This window comes from Cherax quadricarinatus, chromosome 81, assembly GCF_038502225.1.
Source record: "Cherax quadricarinatus isolate ZL_2023a chromosome 81, ASM3850222v1, whole genome shotgun sequence".
Classification (NCBI taxonomy): Eukaryota; Metazoa; Arthropoda; class Malacostraca; order Decapoda; family Parastacidae; genus Cherax; species Cherax quadricarinatus.
This window is the reverse complement of record NC_091372.1, coordinates 3,914,632-3,932,935: the sequence shown is the minus strand read 5'-3', so window position 1 is coordinate 3,932,935 and position 18,304 is coordinate 3,914,632. Positions and strand designations below refer to the sequence as shown.

The window sequence follows — 18,304 nt, the reverse complement described above, 5'->3', positions numbered from 1 at the left end:
CAGCACCAGAGGTGGAAGGCTGAGGGTCGTCTGGGTTTTCCTCACTATTACCGATATTATGGTCATTAGTTTCGGTCAAAACCTCACTAAAACCACGAAACTCATCTTCACTGGCACTTCCATCACTATTAGAACTGTCACTGGGGAACAAAAGTGTCCCAATTCACCGAGGAGTGAGGACCTTCTTACCGCGAGGCATGGTGGACATTGTTTACTAAGAGGGCATTCCCACAATGCACCACTGGGTCCCAGATTTTTTTTCTACCGCGCACACCGACCACGCAGACCCATTCTCTCACACCTAGGCCTACCAGCCTTTTCGCGCGAGATTTGAGGCCGCTAGAATTTATGCGTACTAGTACGTCAAAAACCCCTACGCATAAGACGTACTAGTACGACCAAAACCCTCAAAGGGTTAAGCAAAGATCAGGAAGGGTGAAGTCTGTTAGACCTAGGACATCTGGAGTAGTTAAAGAATAAGTGGAGAATGATCCTACATTAACTGCATATAAGTTGAAGATTAAGAGACATGTGGAACAGTTTGGTATCTTTATTGATGAAATGTTTCAACTACACAGTAGGCTTCTTCAGTTAAATTTAGAGGGTGCAGTTTTAGTGAAATAAAGATGATGTAATCAATCCAGTCTTGGAGGAAAAGTATTTGAGGTGGTCAGTTCCTCAGCCTGAAGAAGAGTTCAGCTCCATGGTCTGGAACAATATAGATAGGAGTGAATAAAGACAAGTGTTTTTTAATGGGTATGCTGTTGAGTGTGATTTAGGGAAACTGGTTAATCAGACTTTAGTTTTGGAGGTGAGAGAGGCAGTGCCTGCACTCTGCAGGAGGGGCAGGGATGTTGCAATTAGAGGGTGCCCGTAATTTGATTGTGATGTTGCACGCTTCTGGAAATTCGGCAGTTGAGTGACTGATGGTGAATGTTTTCTTCTTGGGATCACCATACAATGGTGGGAGATAGCCATTATGCGTAAAATCAAAAAAATAATGCAGAGTATAGAAGAATCGTGATATAAAAATTTGCCGTAATACCTAATCTTAAAATTGCTGCACTTATATCATTACTTGTAATACTTAGATTGATTAAAAGCTTTATCATATTTTAAAAGATTCTTTGATGAGTTATACTGTATATTATTTTTATTATATACTTGTACTACAATAGGTATCTTCTCTTACAGATGACAGCAGGTGAATTGAAGTTTGCACTAGAGGTTGAGACTGTACTCAATACCATCCCTCAGCCAGAATATAGACAGCTGGTTGTTGAGGTCAGCTTTACTCTTATTTTTTATTCATTTTATAAAATACATAGATGTATGTTCCATGGAAATTTCTTGGGCCCTGAAATGTAAAAATACAATTTAAAATTAACTGGGACATAAAATTGTATGGATAATTTACTCTTTAGCAGGTTTCTAAACCTTCAGTAAATAATAAATATTGAAATATAGTAGGTCATGTTGGTCACCCAAACATTTATAATAATAATACATTCCTGAAAATAATTTTTTCCATATTTTCTGGCATATGAAGTGCATGAGCATATAAGACGATGTTTCCAAGCAGTTGTAACGTAACGTTAGTAAACAACTGCTGAAGTGTAACCGAAAGCGTACCTTTGACTCTGACCTTGAGCATATAAGGTGCAGGCTGATTTTCCAAGACTTTTTGTGGGGAAAAAGAAGTGTGCCTTACATGCCAGAAAATAAAGTGCAGTAGTGTTAGGATTCTGCAACCTGTTTTCCTAAGCATCAGAGACATGCCTTCCAGAACCATAAAATTTTATATCTGTTTTTTAATAAATATATTTACATGATTGAGAGTGAACATAGATAAGAGTAAGGTGATGAGGGTATTAAATGATTTAAATAAAGAAAAACTGGATATCACACTGGAGAGAGGAAGTATGGAAGAAGTGAATGTCTTCAGATATTTAGGAGTTGAATTGTCAGCAGATGGGTTTATTAAGGATGAGGTTAACCATAGAATTGATGAAGGAAAAAAGGTGAGTGGTGCATTGAGGTATCTGTGGAGACGAAAAATGTTATCCATGGAGGCAAAGAAGGGAATGTATGAAAGTATAGTGGTACGAACACTCTTATATGGGTGTGAAGCATTGGTTGTAAATGCTGCAGCGAGGAGGTGGCTGAAGGCAGTGGAGATGTCATGTCTAAGGGCAATGTGTGGTGTAAATATTATGCAGAGAATTCAGTGTGTGGAAATTAGGAGGAGGTGTGGAGTTACTAAAAGTATTAGTCAGAGGGCTGAAGAGGGGTTGTTGAGGTGGTTTGGTCATTTAGAGAGAATGGACCAAAGTAGAATGACTTGGAGAGCATATAAATCTGTAGGGAAAGGAAGGCGGGGTAGGGGGTTGTCCTCAAAAAGGTTGGAGGGAGGGGGTTGTCCTCAAAAAGGTTGGAGGGAGGGGGTTGTCCTCAAAAAGGTTGGAGGGAGAGGGTAAAGGAGGTTTTGTGGGTGAGAGGCTTGGACTTCCAGCAAGCTTGTGTGAGTGTGTTAAATAGGAGTGATTGGAAACAAATGGTTTTTGGGACCCGACAAGCTGTTGGGGTGTGAGTAGGGTAATATTTTGTGAAGTGACTCAGGGAAACCGGTTAGCCGGACTTGAGTCCTGGAAATGGGAAGTACAATGCCTGCACTTTAACCCTTTGACTGTTTTGGTCATATACTACATATATGTCTTACGAGCCACCGTGTTTCACGTATATATATACTCATAAATTCTAGCGACTTCATATCAAGCAGGAGAAAGCTGGTAGGCCCACATGTGAGAGAATGGGTCTGTGTGGTCAGTGTGCACCATATAAAAAAAATCCTTCAGCACGCAGTGTATAATGAGGAAAAAAAAAACTGACTTTTTTTTTTTTTAATTAAACTGCCAAATTTGTGGTCTATTTTCTTATAGTATTTATTTTTGTATTCTCGTTTTCTTGGTCTCATTTGATAGAATGGAAAACGTATTATAGAAATAGAGGTGATTTTGATTGGTTTTACTATGAAAAGGACCTTGAAATAGAGCTCAAAGTAGGGGAAATGTTTGATTTTTGCCGATGTTCAAAAGTAAACAAATGATGTCATTGTCCAATAAATGTCCAAGTAGCCATTCTAATATGCAGTCATGAATGGGTTGACATTATTTATACAATTATTACAATATTGCAGTAGTCTGCATAAGAGTAATTCTTCTATTTTTGTCTGAATAAAAATTCAAAATAGAAAGCAAGAATAATATCAGAGGGGCCTGGAGATGTGACTGTTGAACAAAGAAAATGTTATTTTAGAACCAGGAATGTCTTCATTGTTCATTCTGGATATTTTGAAATTGTCATATTTTTTAATTTTCGTGAAATTGGCCAAATTGGAAATTTCTTACCACGTTATTGGGTAGTTGAAATCGGTAAATGAGCAGTTTCTTGCACTCAATCGATAGAAAAAATGGAGTTCTAAAGAAATACCTATGAGTTTGGTTGACTGGAACAATGGAATTAGCCGAAAATAGGGCTCAAAGTGGGTGAAATCGCCGATTCGTAAATATCGCTGAGGTCGCTAACTTTGCGAGAGCGTAATTCTGTCAGTTTTCCATCAAGTTTCGTTCTTTTGGTGTCATTACAATCGGGAAAAGGTTCTCTTTCATTTCATAATTTTTTTTTTTTTTTTTTGGGGGGGGGGGATTTTTTGACACCAGGAGACACCTCTGGATTTGGGATTGCGACAGTCAAGGGGTTAACCCTTAAATTGTCCAAACATAGATCTACATTTACACGCATAACACTCCAACCTTGATTTTCCCCATTTGAAAGCATGTAAAAAAAAAAACATAGATCTACGTTTGGACAGTTTAGGGGTAAAGGAGGGGTTTAGGACACTGGCAGTTTGGAGGGACTACTAAACCTTTATACTTGGTACAGGTCCACATTCCTTCATCCGAAATTCTAAAATTTTAAAATTTGAAATGCGAAGTAGTGTCATAAGTTTTTTATGGAATGTGAAGCGTCAGTCACTGACAGCCAGTCACAGGCGTCAGTTGTATCTCAGTGCTTGTAGTGTTCACACATGTGTCTGCTGTTCGCTGCTGTTTTGTTTTTGCTTTTTATTTTGTGTCTGTGTTTAATTTCACTGTGAAAATATCAAAAAGAGCTGCAGATACCCCTATGGGTAACAGTGAGAAAAAGAAAAGGAAGCATCTAACGTTATCAATAACGCAGAGAGTAGAATTACTGCAGAAGCTTGATCGTGGTGTGTCAGTGCGGTGTCTTACTAAAGAATATGGTGTTGGAGCTACCACTGTTTATGATTTAAAGAAATGGTGTTAAATATAAATAAGTATGAGAATAGTAGTGATGTGGTGATGATGATGACATTGTGAACACAGGTGAAAAAGTCCCCATATTTGATAAAGTGAAAATGTGTGATCAGTTAAGTCTTTAAAAATGCCGTCTGTCATAGTGCTGCTTCATCACTTGAGAATCATGTTCCTGGTCTATAATTATCCCATTATTTCATTTTTTTTTTTTTTTTTTTTTATTCAACAAGTCGGTCGTCTCCCACCGAGGCAGGGTGACCCAAAAAAGAAAGAAAATCCCCAAAAAGAAAATACTTTCATCATCATTCAACACTTTCACCACACTCACACATTATCACTGCTTTTGCAGAGGTGCTCAGAATACAACAGTTTAGAAGCATATACGTATAAAGATACACAACATATCCCTCCAAACTGCCAATATCCCAAACCCCTCCTTTAAAGTGCAGGCATTGTACTTCCCATTTCCAGGACTCAAGTCCGACTATATGAAAATAACCGGTTTCCATGAATCCCTTCACTAAATATTACCCTGCTCACACTCCAACAGATCGTCAGGTCCCAAGTATCATTCGTCTCCATTCACTCCTATCTAACACGCTCATGCACGCTTGCTGGAAGTCCAAGCCCCTCGCCCACAAAACCTCCTTTACCCCCTCTTTCCAACCCTTTCGAGGACGACCCCTACCCCTCTTTCCTTCCCCTATAAATTTATATGCTTTCCATGTCATTCTGCTTTGATCCATTCTCTCTAAATGACCAAACCACCTCAACAACCCCTCTTCTGCCCTCTGACTAATGCTTTTATTAACTCCACACCTTCTCCTAATTTCCACACTCCGAATTTTCTGCATAATATTTACACCACACATTGCCCTTAGACAGGACATCTCCACTGCCTCCAACCGTCTCCTCGCTGCTGCATTTACCACCCAAGCTTCACATCCATATAAGAGTGTTGGTACTACTATACTTTCATACATTCCCTTCTTTGCCTCCATAGATAACGTTTTTTGACTCCACATATACCTCAACGCACCACTCACCTTTTTTCCCTCATCAATTCTATGATTAAGCTCATCCTTCATAAATCCATCCGCCGACACGTCAACTCCCAAGTATCTGAAAACATTCACTTCTTCCATACTCCTCCTCCCCAATTTGATATCCATTTTTTCTTTATCTAAATCATTTGATACCCTCATTACCTTACTCTTTTCTATGTTCACTTTCAACTTTCTACCTTTACACACATTCTCAAACTCATCCACTAACCTTTGCAATTTTTCTTTAGAATCTCCCATAAGCACAGTATCATCAGCAAAAAGTAACTGTGTCAATTCCCATTTTGAATTTGATTCCCCATAATTTAATCCCACCCCTCTCCCGAACACCCTAGCATTTACTTCTTTTACAACCCCATCTATAAATATATTAAACAACCCTGGTGACATCACACATCCCTGTCTAAGACCTACTTTTACCGGGAAGTATTCTCCCTCTCTTCTACACACCCTAACCTGAGCCTCACTATCCTCATAAAAGCTCTTTACAGCATTTAGTAACTTACCACCTATTCCATAAACTTGCAACATCTGCCAATAAATAAACCATAGTAGTATTTGTAGTCTTTATTTATCCCACTTGGTGTGAGTATTCATACGTTTTTGCTGCAGTGTTAATGTTTGATTATGGGGTACTGCCCTAGACCCCACTTTCATTCTGAAATTCTAAACTCTACTGGCCCCAAGGGTTTCAGATAAAAGAATGTGTGCCTGTGTATGTTTGGTATAGGTGCAGCGAGTTTTTATATGTTTGCTACAGTTTTGTATCATTGCATCCAGTCTGGCCCAGTAGGCCCACATCACTCCTCCCTGCACTCTCCATATGCTTCAGATAACAGCAAACAGAATGTAAGGAAGGTAAACCAAAGTAATTTTTACCCAGAACATTATTAAAAATAAAAAACTTGACTAATTTGAAGGTGTGGAGCATAATGCTATTTTTTGCACATATTCTTCACCTCAAACAGCTAATTTTCACAGGCTGCTGATTTTCAGGAATGTATTCCTTGCACTATCAGAAGGTTCACTGTATGTATTTTACTAAATTATATTTTTTAGTATATAATGCACAATATGTCTCTATTCTAATTTTGCTTATGCAGGCTTTGATGGTCTTGTCACTTGTTCAAGAATATCACAATACAGAAAATCTTGGAGATATTGTGTCAGCTCAAGACATCGTACATGTGGCTAACAACATTTTCTTAGCAGATCAGGTATGCTATCACAGAACTGTTCATTTTGTGGAAAACTTGCAGATTTGGATTTTTGCTTTTATTCATAAAAATCATTATTTCAGAAATCCTTTTGAATTAAAAAAAAAATGAAAAGTATTATCTCTTTACAGGCACATTATTTGTAAAAAATTTTGGCAATTTCTGAAATCCAAATCTAAATTAATTTTGGGGAGTGGGCTGATATTAAAAAAAAAATTTGGTAAGGAGATCATTCCAAACTCACACAGTATAATTAGTTTACAGATATTATAATATTCTTTTTTATAGTTAATATTACATATCCTTTCCATTGTTATAGATGCCTAATGCCATTATATCTGTCTAGTTTCAGTTTTTGAAAACACAGTTGTTTCCCTCTAACTCAGACCAGCACTGTTGCTAGCAGATTTAGAGACTAGAGCAGTACTGGAAAATATTTCAAAAAAGGGACTTCTCCGTAGGGAATTAGCAGTTTGGGAACAGTGGAGCAAGTGATTGAATCTCTCTTTATTACCCTAAATGTCAGCATGTAAAGGGATCTAGGAAAAAACTTTGTGCTCTTTAGTAATTTGACATAACCACTCTTGTATACCAAACATTAAGGGATGTAGAGTCATATTTCTGGATAGTTTAAAATGTGCTTGGAGTCTGAAAAAACGGTGACTGAGGAGGTGGACATAAATGTAGTGTGTATGGTAGCCATGAGTATCGTATAAAACCGCTGTGAAATTGCTTGCTGACTCAAGTAATGTCCTTGGTTTACTCTAGTTGGAAAGGCAGCCACATACCTTACTTCATCCGATGATTTGAGCATATTGGTGAGCACAGGTTTATGGCAAATATGTTTGCCTTTGGGCATGAATGGGGGAAGGAGCACACATTATTTGCTGGAACTTCTCCAGGAGGGAGGGAAGAGTATGATATTGGTTGAATATAATAGTAATAATAATATTTATTTCTAAAAAGTAAACTATACAATTGAAATAATAATAAGAATTACTTCTAAAAGGTTTATTATACAATTGATGTACAGTGGTACCTCGAATTTCGACCTTAATTCGTTCCAGAAGGCTATTTGAATGCCGTTACCGAATGAATTTGTTCCCATAAGGAATATTGTAAATTAGATTAGTCTGTTTCAGACCCCCCAAAAATACACTTACAAAAGCACTTACAAAAATACACTTACATAATTGTTCGAGTTGGGAGCTGTTTGAAATTCGAGGTACCACCGTACTGTCACTTGACATTATTCACATACATTATAAAAAGCTCCTGGCTATACAGAGCATTTCAAGCACCCTTAACATTATCTTATAACTTTTTTTTTTTTTTTTTTCAACAAGTCGGCTGTCTCCCACCGAGGCAGGGTGACCCAAAAAGGAAGAAAAAATCCCCAAAAATAAAATTCTTTCATCATCATTCAACACTTTCACCTCACTCACACATAATCACAGTTTTTGCAGAGGTGCTCAGAACACAACAGTTTAGAAGCATATACGTATAAAGATACACAACATATCCCTCCAAACTGCTAATATCCCAAAACCCCTCCTTTAGAGTGCAGGCATTGTACTTCCCATTTCCGGGACTCAAGTCCGGCTATATAAAAATAACCGGTTTCCCTGAATCCCTTCACTAAATATTACCCTGCTCACACTCCAACAGATCGTCAGGTCCCAAATACCATTCATCTCCATTCACTCCTATCGAACACGCTCATGCACGCCTGCTGGAAGTCCAAGCCCCTCGCCCACAAAACCTCCCTTACCCTGTCCTTCCAACCTTTTCGAGGACGACCCCTACCCCGCCTCCCTCCCCCTACAGATTTAAATGCTCTCCATGTCATTCTACTTTGATCCATTCTCTCTAAATGACCAAACCACCTCAACAACCCCTCTTCAGCCCTCTGACTATTACTTTTATTAACTCCACACCTCCTAATTTCCACACTCCGAATTTTCTGCATAATATTTACACCACACATTGCCCTTAGACAGGACATCTCCACTGCCTCCAACCGCCTCCTCACTGCTGCATTCACAACCCAAGCTTCACACCCATATAAGAGTGTTGGTACTACTATACTTTCATACATTCCTTTCTTTGCCTCCATAGATAACGATTTTTGACTCCACATGAACCTCAACGCACCACTCACCTTTCTATGATTAACCTCATCCTTCATAAATCCATCCGCCGACACGTCAGCTCCCAAGTACATGTATCTGAAAACATTCACTTCTTCCATACTCCTCCTCCTCAATTTGATATCCAATTTTTCTTTATCTAAATCATTTGATACTCTCATCACCTTACTGTTTTCTATGTTCACTTTCAACTTTCTACCTTTACACACACTCCTAAACTCATCCACTAACCTTTGCAATTTTTCTTTAGAATCTCCCATAAGCACAGTATCATCAGCAAAAAGTAACTGTGTCAATTCCCATTTTGTATTTCTTTCTTTCAACACACCGGCTGTATCCCACCGAGGCGGGGTGGCCCAAAAGGAAAAACGAAAGTTTCTCCTTTTACATTTAGTAATATATACAGGAGAAGAGGTTACTAGCCCCTTGCTCCCGGCATTTTAGTCGCCTCTTACAACACGCATGGCTTACGGAGGAAGAATTCTGTTCCACTTCCCCATGGAGATAAGAGGAAATAAACAATAAACTAGAAAGAAAATAGAAGAAAACCCAGAGGGGTGTGTATATATATGCTTGTACATGTATGTGTAGTGTGACCTAAGTGTAAGTAGAAGTAGCAAGACGTACCTGAAATCTTGCATGTTCATGAGACAGATAAAAGGACACCAGCAATCCTACCATCATGTAAAACAATTACAGGCTTTCGTTTTACACTCACTTAGCAGGACGGTAGTACCTCCCTGGGCGGTTGTTGTCTACCAACCTACTACCTAGGATTTTGTATTTGATTCCCCATAATTTAATCCCACCCCTCTCCCGAACACCCTAGCATTTACTTCTTTTACAACCCCATCTATAAATATATTAAACAACCATGGTGACATTACACATCCCTATCGAAGACCTACTTTTACCGGGAAGTAGTCTCCCTCTCTTCTACACACCCTAACCTGAGCCTCACTATCCTCATAAAATCTTTTTACAGCATTTAGTAACTTACCACCTATTCCATATACTTGCAACATCTGCCACATTGCTCCCCTATCCACTCTATTATATGCCTTTTCTAAATCCATAAATGCAATAAAAACTTCCCTACATTTATCTAAATACTGTTCACATATATGCTTCAATGTAAACACTTGATCTACACATCCCCTACCCACTCTGAAACCTCCTTGCTCATCCTCAATCCTACATTCTGTCTTGCCTCTAATTCTTTCAATAATAACCCTACCGTACACTTTTCCTGGTATACTCAATAAACTTATTCCTCTATAATTTTTACAATCTCTTTTGTCCCCCTTCCCTTTATATAAAGTGACTATACATGCTCTCTGCCAATCCCTAGGTACCTTCCCCTCTTTCATACATTTATTAAACAAAAGTACCAACCACTCCAACACTGTATCCCCCCCTGCTTTTAACATTTCTGTCATGATCCCATCAGTTCCAGCTGCTTTACCCGCTTTCATTCTACGTAATGCCTCATATACCTCCCCCACACTTACATTCTGCTCTTCTTCACTCCTAAAAGATGGTATACCTCCCTGACCAGTTCATGAAATTACCGCCTCCCTTTCTTCCTCAACATTTAAAAGTTCCTCAAAATACTCTTGCCATCTACCTAATACCTCCCTCTCCCCATGTACTAACTCCCCTACTCTGTTTTTAACTGACAAATCCATACGTTCCCTAGGCTTTCTTAACTTGTTTAACTCCAAAAATTTTTCTTATTTTCATTAAAATTTCTTGGCAGTGCCTCTCCCACTCTATCATCTGCTCTCCTTTTGCACTCTCTCACCACTCTCTTCACCTTTCTTTTACTCTCCATATACTCTGCTCTTCGTATAGCACTTCTGCTTTGTAAAATCCTCTCATAAACTAATTTTTTCTCTTTTAATTAAGTCAAATGGACTGTCCCATTTAGGAATAAGGTAGTATGAAGGGTGCAGCCTTGTGGTATGCCTTCAACTGTCACAAAATCAAGAGAAAGGCTGTTATTTACTCAAACATTGAAGCTTCTTCCTTATAGGAAATTATTGAGGAAGAGCAGTAGTCTGCCTAAGAGGCCTAAGCAATGAGCCTATGGAAAAATGTTGAAATGCCAAGTAGTGTCATAAGTTTTTCTAAATAAAAAAAAGACAACCAAATGTGTGTGTAGTAAGAGTGGGAAGTTTATGGACCAACCTTTTTTGAAACCAAATTGAAAAGGGGAAACGGTTTCCTGTTTTAAAATACCAAACAAGGCATATATTGACTAGGCATTTTTAATAAGCTAAGTGGGGCAGTTTCCCACTCAGGGTTGAATTGGAGAAAGGAGGGAGTAAATGTAGGCCTTGGAAACATGAGCAAAGAGATGCCCAATTGCTTTGGTGACTTTGACAGGATCTGCTACTTTATTTACCCGTGATGGTAAGGATAGGAGCAGTCACATGTATACATGTCTGCTAACTTACTTACATTTTTCCAAACTATGCACAGTAGAGACAGTGGCATTCACTGTGCACGTGTAAGCAAGATGAGTTTGAGTAGCTGTCTGTATATTGCAATGTTTATAAGTTAGGAAATGCTCTGTGTTGCAGTTGTAAAGGTAGTGGCTTCACATAGCTTGCTTTAAACGTACAACATGAATGCAATCAGGAAACCACCAAGGGACACAGTTCTAAAAATGTTTACCCGATGTCCGGGAATTGATAAGTATACCTGCAGAGAATACCAGGGTAACAAAGATGTAATATCTTGTGTGTGGGGGAATGGGGAGGATCATCAGGAGAAAAAGTATGGTGCGTATATGGGACTCAATTCTCACACTCATTTTGTCACCAAGATAGGTGAGGAGGGTGGGCGAAAGAATGCAAGTAATAGGAATAGGGGAAATGATCACTGTTGTGTAGATCATTTTGTATTGTCCATTTGAATTCTATTGCCATTGATAAAGAGAAAAATAGAGAGGGTATGACTTTGCTTATCTAGATGTGTATAAACATCATTGTTTTAGATATAGGGAGGTAGAGGAGTAAGAAACAGATTAATCAGTTAGATGGTTACAAAAAGGAAGTGTGACCACAGACTGGGCTGCAGAAGTGGAAAACCTTTAATCTGATCACAGATATGCGACTGTTTTTAAGAGAATTTTGTTAAAAAAAAAATCATTCATTTTCTTGAATACATAAATTGGCAATGACAAAACATTTTTTTGGCAGAAACATCAAGATGGCGATGCAACACTGTGTTGTGCTCGGGATAAAAGAGAGCCTGGCATTGGAGGTGGATTATCATGCGGTGGTGCAGCGTACATCTGTCTACATTTCTATGATAGTGCACCTTCAGGAAGCTATGGCACCATGTCCTACATGATCAGAGCTGTTACTTCTACTCTCACTTGCTTCCCACAAGATGGAGATTTAGACTGCACTGTCAGCTGAATGGTGAAAAGAAAAGAAACATACGTATATACAATCTTTAAATGTATTCTTAAAAATACATTACATTTAGTAAAGCTGTACCATATTTAAAAATAACTTTGTGAATATTTTCAAATAGATAACTTATGGAAACTTGATTCGGTTCTTAAAGTACATATATATCAGCCATATATTATTAGCTTTGACAATGAATAATTCTGGATATAGGCTTAAATATCTCTACAATCTGAAGATATGAATCCATTAAATATTAATGTTCTTTTCCTATTTAACATTTGGAAATAAAATAATAGAAGTAAGAGAAATTGGTTATAGTACTGAAGTATCTACTGTAACAAACCAGTTTTGACTTAAGAATATACTTTATATTTTTAAAGTACAGTATCATTTATATTTATATTACAGTACAGTAATACTTTGTGATATATATTATTAGATTTGAAAATATATATACTTTAGTAATATATGAATTTTATCACTATTAATACAGTTGAACCTCATTCATCTGGATATAAAAGTGCATTAAATAATAACAAAAATAATTGTTGATCTGAAATATTCTGACCCAAGAGATTCAATTTAGATATTGCCAATAATGGGAGAAGTGAGGGTGGTAGTGCAGAGCATGTAATTCATCCAACTCAGATGAGACATGGATTCACAGTGGCAGGCAGGAGCTAGTTAGTGATATATTACTTTTAAAACTAAGGTTTCAGGTTACATAGTCAAGTAAAATGAGGTTTGACTGTAATAAATTTCTTAGAGCTTATGAGCACTTTTGTATAAATCTTAGTAATATGTTGCTAGAATTAAAAGCGAAGTGGGAGGTCATTTCGTTTAAGTAATCTGTGCATATTACCTCTTATAACTCATTTTATGCACTTGTAGATTATGTAGATTGTTCTTCTTAAATTGAGAGTAATGTTATACTCTGATAAAATGCTGTTAATATTGATCTTTTACCAATACTTTCTTTATGCTAACTCAAGTAATATCACTAAAACTTTTAGAGCCAAATCTAGTGCTACTTTGTCACTTCAAATTCCAAAAGGAATTCATTGATTTCTTAAAACTTTTTTGATATCTATGATATACTAATGCATACAGAGTTTGCAGTTATGTGACTTGAGCACCTGTGTCCACCATGTTGCCAGTCAGACACAGTGATTCCGTTCATTAACCATCAAGCATCTTGCAGAACCAGAATTTGAGCAAGATGGAGGAAGTGGTTATTTTAGGTACACATGATCCATACACACTGCCTCAGATTTTGTTTTTTTTTTACATTCTTGAAACTGACAAACAAGTTTCCAAGTGTGGCAACAAATGTCTACCTGGTAGACAATGTTTGGCTATACATACACAGAAAAGTTGATGAAGGCCTTCAAAAGCTTGGGCAAATTTACATATTTTAGAGGTTGGCTGAATGGATGATACCCTGGATGGCATGTACAGGCCAACATCTCACTGTTAAGAATGACTTTGTATACATGTATTTATTATTGTATAGTATGTAGATTATTTTGAATATTTACTTGTTTATGAAACTGTATTGTATTTATAATACTGAAACAAATAAGTTGGCTATTCATTTAAAATATAAATGCAAATACTTTTATCTAATTAGTGTTCAGAAATGTCAACATGATCAAGATTAACTTAAATGAATACTTTGCAATGTTTGGATATTTTATTTAGGGTATTTGAGGCTTGATAAAGCTCTTAGGAAAATGTAGCCTAAATAGAAATATCCAAACATTGCAAAAAAAGTGTCAACAAAATAAAGCCTAAAATTTATTTAGGATTAAAACAAACTACAACTTAACTTCAACGTATTTATAAGTACATACTACTATTTAAAAGATGGTATTATTCGGGATTTTTTTTTTTTTTAATTTCAAACACTTTGAGAGATAAATATAATTTAAGGTACATTAGTTACCAACATTACTCTCAGTGTGAGCTGTGTGACCCTTTGGGTTTAGCACTTAGTTTTGATTGAAATAATAATTGTTAATGTGAGTGTTATTTATCTGCTGGTTTGGGGCATGATTTTGATATGCAACTTTATTACTTTTTTATAATCAGGAGAAGTGCTAAACTTGTATGGGTAATATAATGCTTAGTGAATTATAAGCAATCAGGTTCAATTCAAGAATTTGGAGGCTTTGTCCATTAACTTTATGCCAGTACAACATCAAAGCTCCTCCCTTGAAGGGTGTGGTGATAATGAATGATTACCAGTGACTTACATGATGTGACATATTTGCTACACAGGTGTGTGGAATTTGTTGGCACCAGTTTTATCTCTTAATCACTGCTAGCTTATCCCAAACATTCTTTCTCGACAGAAATGCAATAAAGAGACATATCTTCTTTCTGCCACTTTGTGCTTGAAACCACAGCAGAGAAGGTATGCAGCACCTCAAAATCCTTCCAATAAACAGTTTTGTTGCAATGTCTGAGGTAAACAGTACTGTATTACTAAAATACTTGATCAGCAATATGGTTGATACCAGTCCTCTGACATTCTCTAGTTCATCAATATAACAGCATTTATTTACCCTTGAGTATTTTTATTTATATTTTTAATTATTTAAAAACAATAACTTATTTCCTTGTTGATCTCTTTTGCGAGCATTGTTGTTAGCAGTCTTACAATGAAGTGATTGAGTACTGATCAGTGATATCCTATTTTTTCCTAATGGAAAATGCAATAAATCTATGGATACATTTGTGGGTCAGTTTAGACAAAGTAGGACATTCTGTGATTTTCATGAGCTAATTTTAAATTCTGTAAAACTTCACTTGCAGTTGAGAAGATACTCATCTAAGAATGATCCTTGTCCATTAGATATAGATATTGGTGCCTATGCTGAATCTTGTAGGTTATGTTATATTTTATTTTCTGCCATTCATGGCTGAAAGAATATTTGTGCAATATATATCTAGGTAAAAAATATATACCTAGTTGAAAGTTCTAAAACCTCTTAGATTTAAGATTTTTATGCTTGGTTTTTTTTTTTTTTTTTTTTTTTTTTTTTTTTGTCTAATATGCTACCAGATTAATAAGGATTTTATTTCCCAAGGTACATTGGTTATGAAAGGTTAATAGTACATGATATATTGTACAAGGAAAGGTCCATAATAATGCATAGCATTTTTAGGCAGTAAAGCTATGACTAATACTAATAGTAAAAATATGAAATGTATAGGACATTGTATATAAATGTTGGATGCACTAAATTATCAAACTCAATAATGTTTTAATACAGGTTGGTGAAAATTGAGCATTAACTTTCATGCAAATGTATAACTGCAATTTAAGGAGTTATAATTTATCTTCAGAATTCAGTTACATTGCTTCAGTTGACCTGCAAGAAGTGGTATGTGACCCTTGCAGTTTAGCATTTAATTCAATTATAATAATCTGATGGCAAGTTGTTCTACAATTTTAGCCCCCATTTATTTGCATAAAGTTAACAGCAGTTAAGGTGTAGATGAGGAATATCAAAGATGCTTGTGTGTTCTGTTACAGTTTTCCCAGAAACAATCTTAGGTCAGCATCAGCATTTCAGTATACTGTTTGAAAAATATGGAATGAACAGCAGTGTGTATGGCATTTATATTTACTAGGTTTAGGAATTTGATTAACCCTTTCGCTGTCTGTCACGTAGACCTACAGTACATCATTTAGGCCGGGTTCCCTGTCATGAGCTCAACTCACTCAGATAAGCTGTGAGTGGTAAATTTTGGCTTAGATATGAGAGAAGGGGCATGTGTGGTGAGTGTGCACTATATTAAAAAATCCTGCTCCACATGTGCACCATGACAGGAAAAACAAAACTATGACTATATGGTTTAAAATAGCAACTTTGTAGTGTTTTTTCAGATGACTTTTATGGTTTTATTGGCATTTCTTGGTATCATTTGACAGAATGGAAGACATGTTACTGAAATAGATACTCACGGGTATCTCATGGAGAGGTGCCCTGTTCCTCTCTGAGAATTGTCAGGTTTCAATTTCTGTTACCCATATTCTGTTGGACTGCCCACTATCAACAAGCACACAGAATTTACCTCCAACATTGTCTCCGCTCTACTGCCCTTTTTTTTACCTTCCCTTCTTGCTGATGGACCCTCCTTTAACCCAGACTCTCTCATTGACTTTTTGACAGCAACTGATTTGCTACACAAACTCTGATGATGATACCTCTAGCACTCCTCTCGGTCTTGTTACCCTCTACCCTTGCACTGTCCACTGCCCTACTGCACTCCATAACCTAATAATCATCTCTCTCCCTCCTTCTACCCAATACCCTTGCATCCTTCCCTGCTGCGCTATGACCCTTGTGGTTTAGTGCTTCTTTTTGATTATAATAATACACTCCCCAGTCTGTTTTATGGGTTTTTAATAGGTCCTATTCAATTATTGGAATGCTGTAAACCATGACCAATCTTTCCTGGTTGTATTTTATTATCTGAGAAATAGAGTAAAATATTCTATTTTTGTGTGAATAAGAATTCAAAATGGAAAGGAAATGTGATATAGGAGAGGCCTGGGAATGTGATTAATGAACAGAAGAAATTTTGTTTTAATGCCAGGAATGTCTACATTGTTTATTATGGGCTCTTGATTTTTAACCCGTAAACGGTCCAAACATATACATATACAGTGGACCCCCGGTTAACGATATTTTTTCACTCCAGAAGTATGTTTAGGTACCAGTACTGACCGAATTTGTTCCCATAAGGAATATTGTGAAGTAGATTAGTACATTTCAGACCCCCAAACATACACGTACAAACGCACTTACATAAATACACTTACATAATTGGTCGCATTCGGAGGTGATCGTTATGCAGGGGTCCACTGTATATACGTTTTTTCAACATTTGAAAGTGTGTAAAAAAGTAGATCTTTTTGTTTTTTTACATTTGAAAATGTGTAAAAAAAACTTTGATCTACTTTTTTTTTTGTTATATTTGAAAATATGTAAAAAAAACGTAGATCTACTTTTGTAGCGCTATACGTGAATGTAGATCTGCTTGGACCGTTTATGGGTTAAATTGGTATCTTTTGAATTTTGTGTGAAATTGTCAAATTATTGAATTCTAATCACTTTGTAGGTTAGTTGAGTGGGCAGTGTCCTACCTAAGAATTTGGTCAAGTGAAGCAGTGAAATTGGCTTAAAATAGGACTCGACATCAGTGAAATTGCTGGTGCATAAATTGCACTGAGACTGCTAACTTTGAACCTGCATAATTCCATAAGTTTTCCATAAAAAGATTTTCTGCTATTACAGAAGAAAAATTTTGAGATGGATTTTTTTTTTTTTTTTTTTTTCATTGAGAGCAAGTTTCAATTTAGGAGTCTCGACAGTGAAAGGGTTAAGGGCACGATGTGTGTGTTGCCTATAATTTGAGTTTGTGGTCCTGATTCCTGTTTTTTGTTGTGATAAATTGGTTTGAGGTGGACAGCACAAATTCCACAGGTGAAGTATGAGTATACGAGAAGTAGAGCATCTTTATTAAAAAATAAGCTCAAAACCCATATGGGTCACAGAGAAGTGGTGTTAATAGTATAGACTGGGAGGACAAGGAAACAATGGGAGATTTGGAAAGGTACCTACAGTTTTTTATGCTTTTTTTTAAAGAGCTCGCTGTGAGTCTTAAATTTTAATTTATCTTTGAGTAGATTTAATCCCAAAAGTTACATAAAAAATTTTTTTCTATACCGAGTTTGTTTTCATCCAGATGTAAACCATTTTTTAAGTTTGTATATAATTTACAAGTGAGGTGGCAATAAAATTTACTGAAGAATACCTCTGTAATTGTTGATTAAATAACAATTCATATTAAACTACATTTCTCAGCAGTGGAATTAATGAAAGATAAAAAAAAAAGTTATCAACGAAGATGACAATATTTAGTTTCATTAATCATTGTTATTTATAAATTAATATATTATAAATCAAGCATCTGTTCACTGATAATATATGCCATAGAATTAGTCCTATTTTTTTTATGGTTTCACACAGGGTTTCTGAAAGCATGTGAACAAATAAACTAAAATCAAGTAATAGATTATGTAGAACTGTGTTAAGT

At 36.4% G+C, this 18,304-nt stretch overlaps 2 protein-coding genes across 17 annotated transcripts in view; one reads left to right on the top strand and one right to left on the bottom strand.

Moving 5' to 3' along the window:
- The window catches only part of LOC128699776 (probable phosphorylase b kinase regulatory subunit alpha), a 353,571-nt gene extending 335,640 nt beyond the window's left edge, over positions 1 to 17,931 (top strand). For all 15 annotated transcript variants that reach the window (XM_070102279.1, XM_070102274.1, XM_070102271.1 and 12 more), the window contains 3 exons: positions 1,195 to 1,284; positions 6,505 to 6,618; positions 11,975 to 17,931. In XM_070102279.1, the coding sequence (XP_069958380.1) occupies positions 1,195 to 1,284; positions 6,505 to 6,618; positions 11,975 to 12,196 (426 nt within the window). In that variant the 3' untranslated portion in view covers positions 12,197 to 17,931. The remainder of the gene's footprint in view (positions 1 to 1,194; positions 1,285 to 6,504; positions 6,619 to 11,974) is intronic.
- l(2)k14505 (ATP synthase mitochondrial F1 complex assembly factor 2 homolog l(2)k14505) overlaps positions 1,218 to 18,304 on the bottom strand; it is a 108,718-nt gene continuing 91,631 nt past the window's right edge. The window contains exon 9 of one of the 2 annotated variants that reach the window (XM_070102282.1): positions 1,218 to 1,357. The gene's annotated coding sequence lies outside the window, so the exon portion shown is untranslated. Of the gene's footprint in view, positions 1,358 to 12,170; positions 12,193 to 18,304 lie in introns of those variants that run through there. The other variant, XM_070102283.1, reaches the window with a different exon arrangement.